Source organism: Xylocopa sonorina, chromosome 4 (genome assembly GCF_050948175.1).
Source record: "Xylocopa sonorina isolate GNS202 chromosome 4, iyXylSono1_principal, whole genome shotgun sequence".
In the NCBI taxonomy this organism is placed as follows: Eukaryota; Metazoa; Arthropoda; class Insecta; order Hymenoptera; family Apidae; genus Xylocopa; species Xylocopa sonorina.
In genome coordinates this window covers 13,049,940-13,063,665 of record NC_135196.1, presented here as the reverse complement: position 1 = coordinate 13,063,665, position 13,726 = coordinate 13,049,940, and the positions used below count along the sequence as shown (strand labels likewise).

Genomic DNA, 13,726 nt, shown 5'->3' with positions numbered 1-13,726 from the left:
GTTAATTACTTAATTAAGCGATTCTCTGAATAGTGTAAAAACGAATTTCACAATTCGTGGAAAACAACTGCGTCGTAGTTGTTATATTAAGCGCCGACGAAACGTTAATTATAACTTAAACAATGTAACAGTGCACGACAATGCAGTTCGAAACGCGTTTACTCGCGGAAACAAGGGTGACAGTACTTGAAAATGAAAATTTCCAAGCGCGCAAAAACGGCCATCGAGAGGGGGCGAGGGGATGGACGAGATATGTTTTAAACGAAGGGACGCAGCATAACAGCCAGGAAAGTTTGATGCACAGGAACCGTGAATTCTCGACCGACGCGCGTGCAAGTATATACGCAAATGCATCAAGGAAGGAGAGAGCAAACAGGTGTCTGGTCGTCTCGACGAACGTCAAATGAGTGCAATTAAATTTAACGACTTTTCCCGCGCCTTTAACTTGAACTTTTATCCCCGCGGACTTTCAAGTGGCCACGCTCCGCCATTATGCGAGCGTCGAGCCACAGGTTCTGTCCATTTCCTGACTTGATGATGTACATACCAGCCATAATTCCAGCAATTTTTCCGACACCTTCCCATCGCGTCTCTCGCCTCTTACCCGCGACATTTTATTTATTCACGTTTCATCGGTATCGCACTTCAACCCGCTCCTCTTCCCACCCCCTTAAATGAGGAGAAGCCCCGACTAAATATCTCGCAAATGGTACAACATTATTTATATTAATATACGCGAACCGAGGGCACGTGGAAGTCGAAAACGAGCGAGTAGAAAGTATCGCTCTTCCGAAATGAGCGTTATACGGTGAAACGACGCGATACGAACAGTTTGAACAATTTGATCGGCAATTTCGCGATCGAAACGACGAACACTCGCCATCATCCGGTCGCACCTGTCTATCACCCTTTCAGACGCCATCAAATTATGATCGACGCCCCCCGACTCGATTCCGTTTACGCGACCGTATTCCCTCTCTCGATACGCAGAGCCATTTCCGCGAGACCAACCCCTCCGGTTTCATCCACCGAGTCGACGTAGGTACTAATCTACTCGGAGCCAGGGAGAGAACGCGCTCGTCCAACGGAACGACGCAGGATCACGCAATAAATAAAAGCGTACAGCCGAAATTGAAATAAAAGTCAGAGAGGGATCGTAGCCGGCTTTTAAAGAAATTGGCTAACACGAGGAGACCGGCTTCTCGTCGCGTACCGATGCGCGATATACGCGATATGACGCGGAATACGTTCACCGCGATATCGCCTCGATACGCGTCGATATTTTTCCCCGAGCGATACGAATTTCCGCGTAACAACCCGCGACGAGGGAAACCGAGGCCCCGTTCCCGTTCTCGCCGCAGAATTTCGGCTATTCTCCGCATCGGAATCTTTCGACGCGCCTCGCACATACGCTCGAGGATACGCGCGAACAAACGACCGCTCGTGGAAATGTTCCGCTCGACTGGACGGGCCCGCGAAATTTCGACTTCTCTCAGACGACGAGAAATACAGCTCGTCGATGGATCGAAGGTAGTCGCGGAGGAATCGGATGATTAAGCGAGTATTCCGTGGATACCGGAAAACTGAGACAGGGCTAAGAGTCAAAGGTCTGCCAAGACTTTTCGTGAAGCGATTTCAATTCCTCGTGGTCGTATGCGCGTTACGCTCGAACCGGTTCAAAGTGTTTCACCGCGGATGATATCAACACTGAAATTGCAATCCAGATCTTGGACTCTGAAATCGCGTCGTTTATCAAAGGGTTAATTCTGCTCTTGATCAAAGAGACGGAGGCCAGCGTCTGTCAGAAGAAATCCCTCTCGTTCTCCGAAGGAATGCTAGCGAGGCCTCCGAACATCGAGGGCCATAGGGATCGCCGGGACATTGCATAGAAGAAAATTACCGCCGCAAGAAACACACCGTCTACACGTTATATACGCATATATACATACACAACGAACTTTTTAGTGGGAACATGTTTTTGTACTCAAGCACCGTCTCAAGACCATTTTAGCATCGAATGATGTAACTACGCGGGGACCACACGCGGGAAATATGGTATTTTCTAGCGGCAGGCGACAAGGGACAGACGGGGAGAGAACGTGCAGGGTGCCTATTATTAAACCGCACCACGTACCCTCGGATACACCAGTTGTGTCTTTCCCCGTCCAACGAGCAAGTGTCAGCCTCGACGACAAAGGCATATACGAGCAATCACGACGTTTGCTTTATCTCTCGAGCCGCGAACGTTTCTCCCTCCCCTCGTCGAATCTTGCTCGCCTCGCGGGCTCTCTCGATAGTCGATGTACGGATTAATGTTCCATCGTAGCAATAATGGGAATATTTTTACGAGACGCACTGGACTCTTTCGATCGCCTCTAGAAATACCACCGTTCCAGACTCCTCCAGGCAGATCGGTCCTACTTTCAACAACATACACGCGACGCAACCCCTTCCAGATCAGAACTATCACGGCACAGAGAGAGAATTGGCGCACGCGTTGAAAATTCACGGAATCGCGACGAGAAGGGTCGGTGGGGAAAAAAAGAGAGCCACCGACACGCGCACGAGTAGGGAAAAAAAGAGAGGACGCGACAGGAAAAATGCCGCGGAATATACCGCCGAGCCAGGGATCATTAAAACTCCTCCAGCGGCGTTCGCACTTGAACGTGTTTCACGCACGGTTGTACGCGGGGCTATTGTGCGGGCACCGGTTTAGTCGGTTATCGCGCGCGGCCACGACTATTTCCACCGGCCGGCTTTTTTATTATCTTTACACGTACGCGGTGAAACCGGAAAGGAACGTATTCTCCGCGTGTACGACGCGACGGGGGATTCATCCCCCGTTGTTCCTTCCGCGTGGCCACGGCTCTGGCCTACTTCCGCGATTTTCAAACGGCGAAAAACGCGGCTCACCCGAAGCCTCGTCGCCGCGACCTACAAAACTCGAGCCTGGGAAGAAATTATCCCGCCACTGCGTCGAGTAACGACGCTTCGTTGCCGTTTCCACGCGGCTAATGACATTGAACGTAGCCGATGGAACGAGGCGTGTGAACCAAAATGGAGGGACCGGTGCGTTTCGTTGCGCGCGACGACGAGCACTTCCGTGAGAATTCGATCGACATCTCCACGCATCGCAGCTGGATTCAAGGAATCCTATGCTCACTAAAAGATTCGAGTCACGCGAGAAACTGGTCGCCGTTCGCGCGGGTCGCGAGGTCAAGAAAATCAGGCGATGCTTCTGGAGGAGGAGACCCCTCTTTGAATACAAACGAAAGCAAAAGTGTATACCCAAACGGTACCGCGGCGTGTACCATGCACGGTGACTCACGGATGAATTTCAAAGAGGCACGACGCGTTGTAGGATCGACAATAGGAAGCCAGTCGGGTTTCGCAACAGCGTTATCTAACTAAGCCCGTGTTACGCGCACCGGTGTACCTCTTTATTGTATTTAGAAATGGAGGACGCGCGCCACGAGCGTGAATGCCGAGTGACGTACGGAGTCACGCAACGCGTACGCTCGAACTCGCGTACTTCCTCCCTCTCTCCTCTGAGGTGCACGCATCGAAGTTGCCACGAGGCCATGCAGTTCCCCGTGCATTCGAGTATCGAACGCGAAATTGAAAGAGCGCCCCCTTCGTTGCTGCGAATAAATCTCGCGATGGTCCGCCAAGAGGGTGCAAACTTGCGCGTCGCATTTACGCGATCCCGTAAACTAGCTTCCGGGTAGAAGTCCAATAGGCACTCGAGCGGATTCGCGATGAAGTTTCTCTCCGGCGTTGGAGATAGCTCCGCTAAGGGTCTGAGAAAGCAGCGATCAGCACTTCATTAGCGCGTTCTCAGACTTCTGACGAAGCCAACGGCGACGCGCCGCGCCAGTGAAATGTCGCGGCGCTCTTCTAAAAGGATACGGCTTACACCCGGAAGACTCCAACAACAACGAACGACAAAACCCCGGGCTGGTGAAAGCCTAGTAGATAGATAATTCCACCGAGGAAAACCACTTCCTGCACCGTAATCCCGGCGACGATTTGAACCGAAACCGAGTCGCAACTACGGATCGCTTTCTCACTGAGAAGTTTCCAACCGAATCGATCAACCAGCCAATGACGAGTCGCACGAATCGATCGACTTTATTCTCTGTAAACTCTCGAGTTCATGCTACAACGAAACGACTAGAAAATTACTATCGTCCTAACTTTCGTTTCAGATATAGACGAGTTAAAAAAAGATGTAGCCAAAGTATTTGGAAAATTTTCGTAAAAACGGAGGGTGAGTTACGCGAAGTGACAAGCTGATGGGAACGTACGACCCTGTCTGCAGCTACGAACGATTCCGCTTATACATAGTGACGTCAGAATTCTCAGATATACATATAGATGCAGGACATGTATCGACCGATCGACAAACATCGTCGCGCGACGAAGAGGCCGCCGAGAGAGCGGTATTAGAAAGGGTAAATCCATGCACCGTCTTTCGGTGGGCCCGAGAATAGTTGTAGCGTTTAGGCTAAGCGCGCGCCACCGGCAATTTATGACGCGATAATTCCGTTGTTTTGCCACTGAAAGTTCGCGCGCCACTTAGCAACAGTACTAAGCTTATTTTCGCCGTTTTCCCCATTAATTCTGCCACCAACTCCAGCAGTGATTCGCGTTGCTATAATTAAAGAACAGAGAGAACGGGAGGGAAACATGTCCGATATAACTGGCGTTAATTAATTCAGGGGAAGAGAATAGATTGGTCCATTGTTGAACTTAGTCGAAAATAGCTCGATACACATTCCCAGATCATCGAGACCAGTAGTCGAACTACGGATTTAACTGGACCGGTTGAACGCGACACCGAGATACGTATATAGAGAGGGCAGGTAAATCGAGGAAAAAAGGGAGATCGCGAAGCACGCAGAAAGACGATGCAGACTGGAGAGAAGGGTTTATCTCGCATAGCTCAGGACAAGCAACTATACCGTCTGGCATGGGTATAGGCACGGAGGAAGCAGGGCTCCGGGCCAGGAATCGATAACACATGACGGCATATAGGCACATACTGGACTGACCACAGAATGCCATCCGCGCGCTCCCCGTTGCCCCTCTGGCCAGTTGCATCCCCACGACACGCACGGAAATGCACGCTCGTTGCAGCCTCCTCCCTCCAGCGCCCCATGTGCAGAGTAGAGCGAGGGAGCGGCAAGGGTGGCAGCCACGAGGACCACCCTTTATCCGTCCCCTCGAATCTCGCCTCATCACTCTTCCTTCGGCCGACGATACGACCGCTTCCTCCAACCAACGATGGGACCAAGTATATTGCGAGTCGATTCGAATCTGACTGGACAGTTTTCGAACGGTTCGCGGATACTTGGAAGAACGGAGCCAATAATAGTCCCAAGTATTGCTTAGAGTTTAGACGAGGGCAGTTTTCGAAGTACTCGTCGATCGAATCGAGGAGACGCGATATCTACTCTCTCGATAACTACGCGGGGCTCGTTAGGGGGTTGATACGATGTGACATTTAATTCTGCGTTGTTCCAATAAAGCACGTGTAATTAGCTATTATCCTCCACGAGTGGTACTGGACAAGTAAAATTTTCTATAGGAATTACCTCGAATTCGTGAATACATATTGAACTTGATCCCTTCTCTATGGCTACAGCCCTCGCAGCGGAAGCGGTCGCCGCCATTGGCTTGAACAGTTCTATTACAGGCATTGCGGCTAATGCCGTTCAGCCGTAAATTACGTGAAAGCCATAGACGGGTAACCTAGGTGGGCAGCGCACCTGTACGATTTTTCGTTTCACCCCTTGGTGAAGCACCCGGCCGGTTCTCTGTGACCCGCGATCACATACGTATACACGGGCCGTTGGTTACCGGCTTATGAGCCAGGCTTGTGTATAATTGGTATGCCAGGCGCTCTTTCGAAAAACTCTTTCAGACCAGTCGAAACACGAGTGGAACGAGGATTACACGCGTCCGCCTTTCGTTCGACCGGTGAATGGAGAGACGCGAGCGTGGAGCGGTACAGCGAATCGATGCGATAAAGGGCTGCGATCGGGAACTGACTCCTCCATCTCCCATCCCTGTTACAATCTAGTAATATTCTATACTTCCGAGAGAAACCCCCGTTGACACTTGCTTTCCAGCGAGCATTTTATTCACGACAATTATCGGACTTGGTTTCCGTAACGAACGAACAGGAGGAAGAAATGAAACATCAACAACCGTGTGTTTCCATTTCCCACGCGCACGATAAGAAAATAAATTTCCGATCGACTAATCGAGGAGCATCCCAGGCATCTCCACGCATCGTCGAATCACTTTCTTTCCCCGCCGCTTCCCCCCGTCGCCTCCCTAGATGTTCCGAGCGTACGAAGAAGGGAAGCGAAAGCGATAGAACCGTGTCTACTCGACACGCGTGTACGTAGACAGCGTGTACGTAGAGGTACGCGTACATAGGTACGCGAAAACTGCGCTCCTCGAGGGACCGGGAGGAGAAAGAGAAGACAGGGAATCGGCGAAAAAAGGTGCGCCAAAGGCGGACGGGGGAAGCGGCTAAGAGATACGGCAAAGAGAGAGAAGAGCTCTTGATCTTTCGAGGCAATTAAATGAATTTCCACTCGGCTGGAATGGCAAACGTTTAGAGACGGTTCCTACGTAAGATATTCCGGCGAGCACTCCGAGATATCAGAGAGGTAATATCGGGAAGGAGAAGAGGCGTAGTTTGTGGGCTAGAAGTAATACACGAGAACCTGCCAGTCTGGCTGCCTAGCCTCGCCTGTCTGTCTCTCCTGGTTGGCTGGTCGGCCTAGGTAACAGAGAGAACGTTCTCCGGGCTGTCTGTCTGCCGCGTGTCGTCGCCGGCTCGAATCGATTCCGAAACTAACAATGCACAGGCTATAAGCGGGCACACCCTCTATATATCCATTCGTCTCGTTGCGCCCGCCGTTGATCGCCCTCCTTAACATATATCATGGGACTTTACGATTTTCCCTATTCCCTCCCGTGCCCCCGTGCGCCACCCCGTAGGAACGCGTTAACGCGCCGAATTCTGAGCGAGCCTGAAAAGAACCGACGACCAACGGGGAACCGTGGACCGCGATAAATATAAATCCTCGACCCTACCATCCCCGTCTGGGGCTCGCTATCTCTCTTCCTCCCACCTCGCAAGCGTCGCGACGCGCACAGCATCCGACGGTACGATGCCAACGAATGAATCGAATGAACTCGTGGCACGCCGGGGATCGCGTGCCTTACACGGAAAGAAGGTCAGACGCTCCGACGATGCGTCGCGGCCTTTGCCCCCACGACGAAAGACGGGGCTGAAAAAACGTCTCACCCCTTGGCCCGGTGCACGTTGCTGACAAGTGTCCCTCGATGTTCGCCAATTGTACCACCTCTCCGTTTAAAAACTTTAGGCTGCGCGTGCCGTACGGTTTTCGCGTTTCTTTCTTGTGTAATTGATATTCGGTAACGACGCACAAATTTCGAGCGGAAAACTCGATCCGGAGAACTTCGAGGGGTTGGCCGTGCTCGGCTTAAGGAGCACAGGCTGTCGACGATCGTGTACGATACCGAATATTCGAAACAACACACGTACGCCACACAGAAGCAGAGGTAAATCCTACTTCTGGAAATCGGATCAGTCGATTGGATCGACCCAGTCAAATGCTACCTAAGCCATCAACGGATACTGTGTCCACCACTCGAAAAGTTTCGACCGTCTGCTATGACATCACTCGATACGCTTGTTTCTTTCCCGGCGAACGGTGAGGAACGTTGCTCAACGTTACAGCCAGATAATAATTCCGTTGTGGCAAATACGAATTTCAGAGAACCGAGAACAGGTAACTCGCGTGAGAGAAAAACAGGATGCTTATATAACGAGTGAAGAAACGAATGTCCACATCGCAATTTATAACATAGCCGTTAAATTCTTGCTGTCACTAAAAAGTACAAAGTTTTTCCTGCGACCAAAGACAGTGGAATCTCGAACAATTTTCATGCTAGTCCGTATATGTGTATAAACCAAAAATGGAGTTTGCGAACTACGATTTTCGCTCACCGACGTAGAGGCAAGTAAAAATTCCGTTTCGAGCGATCCTGCGGGGCTTGAAAGCCCAGCCGCCCAGCGCTTAATATGCATCGAGGAAGTCGACGAGCACAGGTCGGCGATACGTAGATGCAGCCACGTCGAACGAAAGGTTTTGTCCCGTGGAACGATTCCGCTCACGAGTCTAACGTCGTTTCGTATTTTAGTCGCGCGTTAACGGACGTGACAGGTGCAGGAGGGTACAGGGTGGACGAGAACTGAGACGGAAAGCGAGAGTGAGACGAAGAGGAAGCCAGCGGCACCGCCACGACGCCGACGCCGACGCTGATACCCGCGCCGGTTGTGGCGGCCACTGTAGCAGCTGTTAACTATGTTTTTCGTGTCTGCTACCGTGAAACCTATCTCTCTCTCCCTCTCATCCTCGTTTTCCCGCTCTACCGATGCGATTTTCTGATCCCGTCACGGAAATACGACGCTGCCGTTGCCCGGTGAAACACCACCGAGTATCTAAAGTTACTGTACGCGCCTCCACCCGGGGAAAACACTCGCGCGCGTACCGCGAAACGCCAATCGCGCCCCGTGACGCTATCCGGAAACGCGATTTTTGGTACCGTGCCAGTTTTTGCCGCGAAGATCGCGAGCGATCGCCTCGCTGCTGGCGATGAACGACGCCTCTCACGATGCGCAGCGGTCAACGTTGCAGACGAGTCCTCGAGAGATCGCTGAATGGAAGATTTACCCAGTCGCGGAAAATTTCCGTGTTTAATTAAAGTATCGTTTCATCGTTGTCGATAGTATATCATCGATGTGTATGATATCGTAAATACGGTATACAGTTGCCCTAGAAGATTGTCCAATTAGCAAAAAGCTGGTCGCAATAACCGAGAACGTAACCAGGGGCAAAAATAGCTCGTCACAGAACTTATCAATCTTCCCTCGGCCTAACAGAGAAACAAGATATCTCATGATCTTTCACTGTCTGAAAACACGAACCGCGTCGCATATATATCCCAGCCAGCGACGGAATTGTCTCACGGCAGCGAATTATTCGCGTAGGTGGCAGCCGGCTGAAATATTACGCCCGAAGATAACCGGAATACAGCTCAATCGATTAAAACCACTCTTTTGTGCGCCCTGAAACGCTTAACACTATTGCGTCATCGGGTATCAATCTTCCGTTCACGGCTATAATGAATCAGACTCGCTCGTTAGAGCAACGTGTCCGCGATTTTTACTTTCCTTCGACCCTCGCCCATCATCCCCCGCGGTATCTCCCAAGGAGATGTACGCTAATTTAGGGCGACGCTGAGAGGTGCACACGATATGGAGAGCACGGTCTCTATAAATACGGTATTAAATTTATACGTACAATTAATAGCACTCTCGAGCATAGAGACATACCCAAGGCCACCAAACCGAGTCTGATCAAACTAACAATAAGTTATCGCCATTCCACTAATTAATCCATTCGAATGCTGTCTAGACGCTGGACTCCGATCCTGCCGCTAAAACGAAGCTAAAACGAAACAAATGGTTCCCCAACGATGCCAATCGTACACTCGCAATTAGCATCCCCCTTTTATCACCGTTACGATCTAATGGAAGATTTCGGTCACGATACTAATCCCGAACAAGCAACGTTATTAACACCAGCGGTTTTAATTACCAAGTAAACAAATATAAAATTTGCCAAGTAACTCGCGACTTAACCCAACTATACGCACACACGGTCGTACCTCGTTCGTACGTTCCGTTTCGCGTTCACAATCGCTCGCAACGCTACCAGCAGAACTATATAGTTCACAGATCACTAAACGCGCCGCTTCGTTCCCTATGCCCGTCCCCGAATTATCAGCGTGGGAACGAGGCTTTATCGTGCCGCGTACCAGGTCGCATGCGAATTGGAAACCGGTGGAACGAACGAAGAGAGAGAGAGAGAGGAAGGGAGGGAAAAAACGCATCCACCGATCCACGTTCACCGTGGGTGGACGTACCTGTACGTGTAAGGTTCCGGTACGCGTGTGTAAGGGCCGCAGAGAGCAGGATGGGATACGAGCGACAAAGGAAGAAAGAAAGTCCAATCGTCGGCGGGGCGTGACGGGCCGATAAAACAGCCGCGCTGGCAGGAGTTTTCGAGCGGGGAAACCCGCGACATCTGCGACCGAGAAATGGCTGGCGCACCCGATGTCGTCGTTCCACGCCGCGTAAAACGCTTGACAGTCAAATTAATTGAAAGTTTTAAGGTAATTGGAATCGATAACGCCGAGGTGAATAAGAGCTAGAGCGGCGCTCGCCTGCCCGCTACACCCCCGAGGGAACGGGTGAAGGGTTTCCGATGGAGGGTTGGGAGGCGAAAAGAGCCCCGGGAGACAAAGACGTTCGTCGCCCCGACGGTTTCTAAACCCGGTCATGTTCCTGCTTAAATATTAAGCGACCGCAGCCTCCTACATTGTATATTCCAATGGAGAACGCCGCCGATTAAGCCGAAGGTCTACTTTAATATCCTGCGATCAGCCAATCGACCTAATTGGAATCGAACGATACGAATTTCACGGCGATACCGACTGCTACGTAGAAATGTTACGCGTACCATCCGTCGTCACCCTTGTACCCTACTGAAACCAATCGCGAATCCGAGTGGTCCAACCGAGTTTTACCGTCGCGCGTAAAAAATAATTGAATATTTCTCCATGCTTTTGTCTGGGAATGTAAAAAATTTCGTCCGTGCCTCGTGTATCGTCGAGGAATCCGTGTAATTCGTGCGATCACGCGAATTATCCGCGTGCACAGGGATAATCTACGGGGCCATCGGGAGTCGTTACTTACGCGTCGTGAACCCTCTCGACGATGCCAAGGGATGGCGCGCGAAAGAATAGCCCCGATTTTCGGCCTACAATTTTCTTCCTTCCGGCAAATTAATCTAGCTTTTACCGTACGATACTCACGAACATTAAACGCGAATGGTAGACGTACGAAACGGCAATAGACGGCCATTTCCCCTCCTATTCCCGGGCTCGAAAAATGAGCCTTTATTTCATCGGTCGAGCGTAAGAAGAGCCGCACTTCTGCCGTCTAAACGGCGCAAGAAACGAGAGACGGACTCTGTTATAAAGGTGAGGCCCGAGGGGGTGGTTCCCCACGGCCAGCCGAAACACTCGTGTACTTAATGCAATAGTTTATTACTAATATTTCTCTCGGGTAATATCGATTCGCGCCTTCGGAGGCTACAAGCTTCCTCTTGTACTCCGTGGAGAGCACTAAGGTGCCGTTCTATTACCATTCGCGACGATATATTTCTATTCACGTTTCACAGGGCAATTGGAAATTGAACGAACATTTGGAAAATGAGAGTGCTATTCTGTAACGTTAAAACTTTTACGAGACCCACTACTCGAATATATCTGCCGCCTCTGCTTCTGAAACGCGTTGTGAAAAGAATTCCTTCAGATATTCTAATTCCACGTACGATACGAGTACGAGTCCCACCCGTGGAACCCGAAAACATGGGTGACGAGGGCCTTCTGGTGTCTTAGAGTGGCACTCGAATACGGGTAGCAACCCACATGAAAAGTCGCGTGTCACCCTGATGCAAGTAAAGTAGTGACACAACCCACATGAAATTTCAAGTACTAACCAAACACTGGCCCCGGGCTAAAATCATGCCGTCACCCAAATCTGAGTTCGAGGGGGCCCACGTGAGAACACGGGTGCGATTGTAGCGTGGGTGCAGCACGGAAATACGACGGAGCCGAATCTCTACGTAAAATGTTTCCCGAATTCCGTGAATGGCCAGCACCGATGAAAGGAAAAGGGGAAAAAGCGTGCGCGGATAATTCCACGAGTTCCTGCGTGTACCGGTAATCAAGTACAAACGAGTACAGGGTGCAGAAGCACGGGCCCATTAAACCTACGTCCGTATGGACGTGCTGTTCTATTCGGTCGGGGCGATTAAACGTAACGAGTGCCACTATTGAGTAAGAACGTGCGAGCAGCAAACGAGGCGAAGAGATGGCCGAGGATCGACGGACAACTCGGCCTTTCAGCCGGGCCTCCACCGACATTAATAGCTTCCAGAATTAAACGACGACTCGTCCGTCGCGGCCCCGGCCTCTCGCGTACCGACGACGTATACATCATTGTCGACGTTGACGTACACCATCGTCGTACGCAGCGCGACCGACATCAAGAATAATCTGACCGTTTAATCATCGAACTTAATTTCGCAAAACTGAGCGGGAGAGAGGAAATAAAAGCGGAGGTTAGAAAAATGGCCATGGAGTCACGTTCCCTCGCACGTGTCCGGATCCCGCGCGATAGAAACAACGACGAGAGATCGAATTAATTATAAAACATCGTCTCGAGAACGGGGGAAGCATTCTCTGACGAAAAATTAAATTTCTACGTTTGTGACTCTGATGTACAGGGGATGATGGTCTCGCGTGTACGAACAGTAAAGTCTCCCCAAAGTTTGTCGAGGCTATTAGCGAGGGAATTTGCAATTTTTGCGCGGCACCTACCCACGCAAAGTCGGTTCTGATTCATCAACCCTATCGATCGGTTCTGTAACTCAGCCTCGCGACGCGTTGAGTAATTGTCGCTATTAATAACTGCAAATGCAACCCTCGAATTCAATATCCATGGCGGGGCGAGAGATTCGAGCCGCGCCCTGCTCGTATCTTTTTTTCTCCTACGTACACGTGTTTGCTCTTACCCGGGCGATTTATAAGGCGACAGCTTTATTAGAAATCTTCTCTATTCGTTACGCGGAATTGAAAATCTCCAGGATGAATTTTCGTGAGAGAAAAGGCCGTGCCGATTATTAAACTGAGAAACTCGCGCGGAAACGTGTACCATTGCGAGGAATGGCGGATAAAAAAATGAGTAGATATGAAACGCGCCCGCTCAATGGACGATAAGTCTCTGATAAATCGCACGATTACGTGTAATTGGAAGTTATGTGTATATATACATACGTAGATTAAAATTTGTCGTGTGTTCTCGTTATAGCAAACTGATCTAGCATCGATGGTTTACGATGGAAACTTCGTAGATCCGTTTACGTTTCAATTAAAATTAGTTTCAATTAATTTATAAGAATTTCCATCTGAAACGATCGACGCATTCTCCCACGATTTTCCTCGGGAATAAGATTCTAAGAGAGCACCCAACATAAGCGACCTAAATAGATATCACGTACGCGTGGATCGTAAGCGCGTGTATGCGCGGGTCGCGATAGAGAAGGATAAAATCCATTGGCAGGCAGAGGAAAATAAGCTCGATTATCCGTAGTAAACTGGTGCGAACGCGATTATAGAATGGTTTGTTACCTTGATACTGTCGTAGCAAGCGGTGACCCGTCCGTTCTGCACCTCGACGTTAGCTGGCGGATGGGCGAACTTGCACTCCGTGTCGGGCCTGGTGCACTTGTTGCGCTGGAACTCCCTGCAAACCTCTAGCTGCAGCCATCGGGAGTCCTTGCCGTTCAGTAGGTTATTCACGTTGACCATTGCCATACTTCCAAGTCCTGGAAGACCGTGGGACACCCTTCCTTTAGGCGGGCTAACACAGAGTCTGACCGTTTAACTAATCCTCTTCTTTCTGCCCGGCTGTTCGGTTCCCCGCGTAGCCTTGCCTGTGTTTAGTAGCGTTTCACTTCGCACCGGCTGATCTTGCCAACGATACAAT

The 13,726-nt window shown here is 50.4% G+C and overlaps 1 protein-coding gene across 15 annotated transcripts in view; it reads right to left on the bottom strand.

Annotated features, from left to right (window-relative positions):
- The window catches only part of LOC143422703 (protein muscleblind), a 339,744-nt gene that overhangs the window by 307,759 nt on the left and 18,259 nt on the right, over positions 1 to 13,726 (bottom strand). For 14 of the 15 annotated variants that reach the window (XR_013101750.1, XM_076893526.1, XM_076893529.1 and 11 more), the window contains exon 3: positions 13,369 to 13,704. Coding sequence is in view for 14 of the 15 variants with exons in the window: in XM_076893526.1 (XP_076749641.1) it covers positions 13,369 to 13,554 (186 nt within the window). In the remaining variant the exon portion in view is untranslated. Of the gene's footprint in view, positions 1 to 13,368; positions 13,710 to 13,726 lie in introns of all 15 variants that reach the window. The other variant, XM_076893527.1, reaches the window with a different exon arrangement.